The 5,343-nt window shown below is 48.4% G+C and overlaps 1 protein-coding gene across 1 annotated transcript; it reads right to left on the reverse strand.

Moving 5' to 3' along the window:
- Positions 1-310: 310 nt before the first annotated feature.
- On the reverse strand, positions 311-4,959 carry Rps14 (ribosomal protein S14). Its single transcript, NM_001244519.1, has 5 exons — positions 4,932-4,959; positions 3,026-3,176; positions 2,413-2,574; positions 1,001-1,077; positions 311-427 (listed from the first exon to the last, which is right to left on the reverse strand). Exons 2-5 carry the CDS (start codon positions 3,172-3,174, stop codon positions 360-362), a joined length of 456 nt encoding a protein of 151 aa, NP_001231448.1. The 5' UTR covers positions 3,175-3,176; positions 4,932-4,959; the 3' UTR covers positions 311-359.
- Between the last annotated feature and the right edge of the window lie 384 nt (positions 4,960-5,343).

Raw genomic sequence — 5,343 nt, forward strand, 5'->3', positions numbered from 1 at the left:
GCCAGAGTGGCAGCCTCAGCATCTCCTCTCTCAGGTTCCCATTCTCAGAAAGCCAGCCTGCAAACCCAGGTTTGCCAACCCCCAACCTACATTAGAAGCTCCTACATGCAATCTTAACATCCCCTCAAAACACTGCCTTGGTGTTGCCCTGGGTGGCCCCTAAGGTCACCGGGGTGTGGTGGTGCATTCCTTTATCCCCAGTACTTGGGAGGCAGAGACAGGTATGTGGATCTGAGTTGGAGGCCAGACTCTTCTACATAGACATGGAGAGAGATCCTGCCTCAAAACAAACAAACATCAGAACCAAAATAGCTTATACAAAGCAATTTATTAACAGAAAATAATTTGAGAAGTCCTGTTCACAGACGGCGACCACGACGACCACCCTTCCTTCGGGTGCTGTCAGAGGGGATGGGGGTGACATCCTCTGCAAGAAGAAAAAATGTCATTGCCCATAGCTACATAAACACAGCCTCCCTAGCCATTAGACTAACTAGCAGACTTTATTCTTCCCCAAATGTATCACCAGTGGTCAATAAACAAGGGCCCACCTCACCTGTCATTTCCTCATCTCAACCCACATTGGACGAGGACAACACAGGCTCTGAGAAGGCACACAAACATCAGAGGGGAAGGACTCCTTCAAGTTTCTAACTCAGAGCCCCTACACTGAGCACCTGTGGCTGTTTGCTCTTTAGGCCAGGTGTGTGCAATTATTCACTTGGACTGTCCCAAGGGCATACCCTTAACATTTAGCTAGCAGGGAAAAAGGCTGCTAGGACAGATTCACAAGTGTTTTTTAAGTCTTCCCAATTGCAAATGGGAAAATATAACAGTTAAGGGGCATTTACAGAAATCAACGCTCTCAATGTCTTTTACAGGTTAACAAAAGTTAACTGCACCAGTCACCAGACAAGCTTGAACCAATATGCACATCACATAGTTTGGAAGGGGTCAATGCTTCAAAATAAACCCAATGTTAGCTAGAAGGGTCACTTACCAATCCGCCCAATCTTCATCCCTGAACGAGCAAGAGCTCTGAGGGCTGACTGGGCTCCAGGTCCAGGGGTCTTGGTCCTAAAAAATGAAGGATTGTTGGTCAAGTCAGTGGGAATGTTCACATGGTTTTAATTCACTTCTGAATGGTGGTGGGGCTATAGTTAAAGATCTGCACACTGTGAGGGGATTACACAAAATTCTAGACTTTGTAGGCTGCTACGGTTTTCATATATTATACAATCTCACAACAAAACCAAATCCTGCGTTGGTGCACACCTTTAATCCCAGCACTCGGGAGGCAGTCGGATCTCTGTGAGTTTGAGGCCAGCCTGGTCTCCAAAGCCAGTGCCAGGATAGGCTCCAAAGCTACACAGAGAAACCCTGTCTCGAAAAAACAAAACAAAACCAAACCCTTTCAAAACTGCTAACTGAGGCCTGGAGAGGTGGCTCAGCAACACCAGTTCCAAGAGATTCATGGTCCTCTTCTGTCCTCCACAGGGAACCGATAATGCACGCATGCATGCACACAGGCAACATACGCATGTAATTTTTCCCACTTTTGTGGGGGGACGCCCCCCAAGAGATGCTGGGATTAAAGGTGTGAGCCACCATGCCTACAAATCCTTTAAAAGTGTACATGTGTGTGTGTGGGGGGGGGAGGGGATAGTCACCTGGCCTGTGGCTGTCCTCCCCTTGCTGTGATGCCTACTTCCCAGCTCCTACATCCAGTATGTAACTTCCTTAGGGCTTCCTATGCAGTATCTTTCCACTCAGTAGCCACCTATTCTAGTTTTCATGCCCAAGCCCTTGCTCTGTTTTGTAAAACTTAAGACCCCAGAGGCTCCATCCCTGCTTCTTAGATCATATCTTACACCAATCATCCCTGTAAAGCCCAACTTCTTTCTCACCCCAAGATGCTTCTCTTGAAGTTTTGTCTCTATCTGGACTATGCACCCCCAGTTCATCATTTAAGCATCACTGTTCAGCTCAAGCTGGCCACCTACTCAATATGCAACCAATAACCAACTTGAAACTCTAGCTCTCCTCACCTCCACTTTCTGAGACAACAGGTGTATACTACCACACCCAGTCTACCTGGTGCTGGGGAAGAGTCAGTCTCATGTATGCTTTAAAAAAAAAAAAATAAAAGCAGCACTCTACAGGGACAAACATAAAGGAACAAACTATCTTATTTTTGAGGCTCACTGTGTAGCCCAGGTTAGCACCAAACTTTAGATCCTCCTCCTATATTGGTTCCGGAGTGCTGGGATTACAGGTATCAGCTACCATGCCTGACGAAGAACATACATACATTCCTAAAACGGCTTGCTCTCAGACACAGCAGAGACTCAAATCTCAGATCCACCCCCAAGCCCAGTGAACTTACAAATGTCCAGCCCTAGACTTCCATACCTGTTTCCTCCCGTAGCTCGGAGTTTGATATGCAGGGCAGTGATGCCCAGCTCCTTGCACCTCTGGGCAACATCCTGGGCAGCCAACATGGCTGCATAAGGAGAAGACTCATCTCTGTCAGCCTTTACCTTCATTCCACCAGTCACCCGGCAGATAGTTTCCCTAGAGACAAAAGCAGATCCATGCCTTCATTTTCCAACAAGGACACAGGAAACACTTGCTGAACCCCAACAAGCACACATCCTGGTTCTGAACAAGACAGGAGTTGTGTATAATTACAGGGGTCCAAGGACCCTATCTAGACAAACTCCCTGTTAATACAACAATTAGTTTTGCATTTTATCCCCATAATCACTTCCATAATGCATATATTTTACATGTGCGTGTAGCTGAGGATAATTGAGTTTCTGATCCTCTTGCTTCCACTTCCTATTTGCGGTGATTTTCTGTGGATGAATCCTCAGCTACATTCAACTGTTTTCTCTTATAATTTATGGGAAAATAAGAAAATCAGTAATTCTTTAGAGGGAATCCCATAAACTCCTATGCCTTTTTCTCCCACCTCAGTCCCTGTGAGGCTTGGTTTTATGTCTTCATGTCCCCAAGTACTCACTTGCCAGAAAGATCAGTAACATGGACAAAGGTGTCGTTGAAAGATGCAAAAATGTGGCAGACACCAAATACATTCTCTCCTTCAGCCACTTGAGGTCCGAGGCTGATGACCTGTTCTTCCTTCTTTTCCTTTCCCTTGCGAGGTGCCATTTCTGAGTGGAAGGAGAACCTCCATGTTAACAGACAAAACATCCCCAAATACTTTAGCCTACTAAAGGAAAACCCAAGCTCCTTTGGCTCTCTAATATCCAACATATTTGTACTTGGGGAATTACTGAGTTGTAACTAAAAGGGAGGCGCCAAGAGAGGAGACAATTTCTAAACAAAAGCTCCAAGCATTTTCAGGATGAGCCTAAGATTCCAGCAATGAACAATATGCACCTCAAACTTTCACAAGTAGTTATCCAAAATAGAGGATGCTGAACTCAGGTGTTGGGGCAAAGCCCCATTCACAACTCCCCTCTCCCTCTCCTTAAGCTGGGAAGTTTATTTGATTAACATGACACAACTGAAGCCAACTGCAGATTAACGGACTCCCTGTCCACACACAATTCTTAATCTGACAGCCTCTCACTGTTTAGAACCAAATCTTTCACCCTTTACTAGTAATAAACATTAAAAAGCACTGCCACAGCAATGTGTGCTTGTGTATAACTTTAGCCCCAGCACCTGGGAGTCACAGGCAGGAGGATATCGTAGTTATGGTCTACGTAGCAAGTCCCAGGATGGTCAGGGTATGCCTTCCAGGAAGTTTAATGGTAAAGATATCCATACCTAAAATTCAGTGTTCAGCATCAAGTGAGTCTACCCTTTGGTTCTCAACCTAACGCTGTGACCCTTTAGTACAATTCTCATATTGTGGTGCCCCCCACACAAAAAGTCATTGTTACTACTTCATAACTCTAATTTTGCTATTGTTATGAACTGCAAATACACCTGACATGTAACCCCTTCCTGCCTAGTCAATAATGTAAGTACAGTCACAGGACCCAGGGAAAATACACAAGCAAAGAGGCTTTTTTTTTTTTTGCCAAAGCTGCAGGCATGCCTTTGACCAACCCGAGGCTAAGTCTGTCCAGGACAATACTGCACCAAAGCCTGTCTTATACTCCTCCTAGAACCAAGATGCTCCTACTCCACAAAGTTCCTCCTAGGCCTTAAAAGTTTCAACCACACCTGGGATCTCTGTAGTGCCTCCCTCACACACTATTTGGGACTTATTTGCCAAAAGCACAAGGGCAGGTCCAGGATGTAGTCACCTGCTCATACCCTCAAATTAGGCTAACAAACACGATTCCATAAGACATGACATCTGTTCAGTGTAGCTTTGCCGTCCTCAGTGGAGACGAGAGGGCTATTCAGAGAAATGTAAACATATGGCATCAGTCCTACTCTACTAGGGGGCACCCCAACAGGCAATGTGTCCGACTCGGAGGGGTAACCACCATGGGTTAGAAGCACTCTAATCCTGCGTGACCAGGTTTTCTGACATCCCATTTTACGCTTCGGTTTACAGAAGGGGCAGATACGAACGCTGCTCGTATTTTCCACATGAGGGGCATGAGGTTAGGTGCAGGTCGTCGACGGCCCCTAAGAATCTAATGGGGTGCCGGTGACGGCCCACCCGCGACTAGGGACACGCTCCCCGAACGCTCGGGCGACGACTGTGGCGTGACGGCAAGGCCCAGGCAGGCCCCGCACTTCCACCTCAGACCTTCCGATCTCAGGCCAGAAGGCCGCCTCCCGGACACGGCGCAGCCCCAGGCCGGGTGGATCGCGGCGAGCGGACAGCCGCCCGTCACCATCACGCACCTGGCTCGGTTACCGCGCACAAACCGCGACCCCAAGCCCGCAGACGCCCCTGGCCAGAGGATGCCGCACGATTGTGGGCCGCCGGGCCTCCCTACCTGAACGTCGTCTCCAGACTTCTCCACCGGAAAGAGAGAGAAGGAAGGGGCGGGCAGACGGGTCACTTCCGTATTCCGGAAGTGTACCTCTGAGGTCACGGAGGGAATCCCGGCTCCCGGAAGAAGCCTCTATTGCGGTTTCCAAGGAGGCTAAGCCTGCCGGCGACCAAGATGGCTTATTAAGGACTCCGGGTGCTGCGTGTCGCTGTGACCAGATCTGCCTATGAGACCGCACGGGGCGGACACGCGCGGGAGAAGAGACGAGCTAGGATTCAGGTCGTGGTGGCCGCTGCTAGACGGACTTCCGCCATGCCATCAGGGCCTCAGACCAGGCACCCTGGAAGCGACAGCGCACCTGTTGGTACGGAGGAGAATAACAGCAACAACAAAACCTTGTAATGCGACTTTGGCC

The sequence above is a fragment of the Cricetulus griseus genome, chromosome 2 (assembly GCF_003668045.3).
Source record: "Cricetulus griseus strain 17A/GY chromosome 2, alternate assembly CriGri-PICRH-1.0, whole genome shotgun sequence".
Classification (NCBI taxonomy): Eukaryota; Metazoa; Chordata; class Mammalia; order Rodentia; family Cricetidae; genus Cricetulus; species Cricetulus griseus.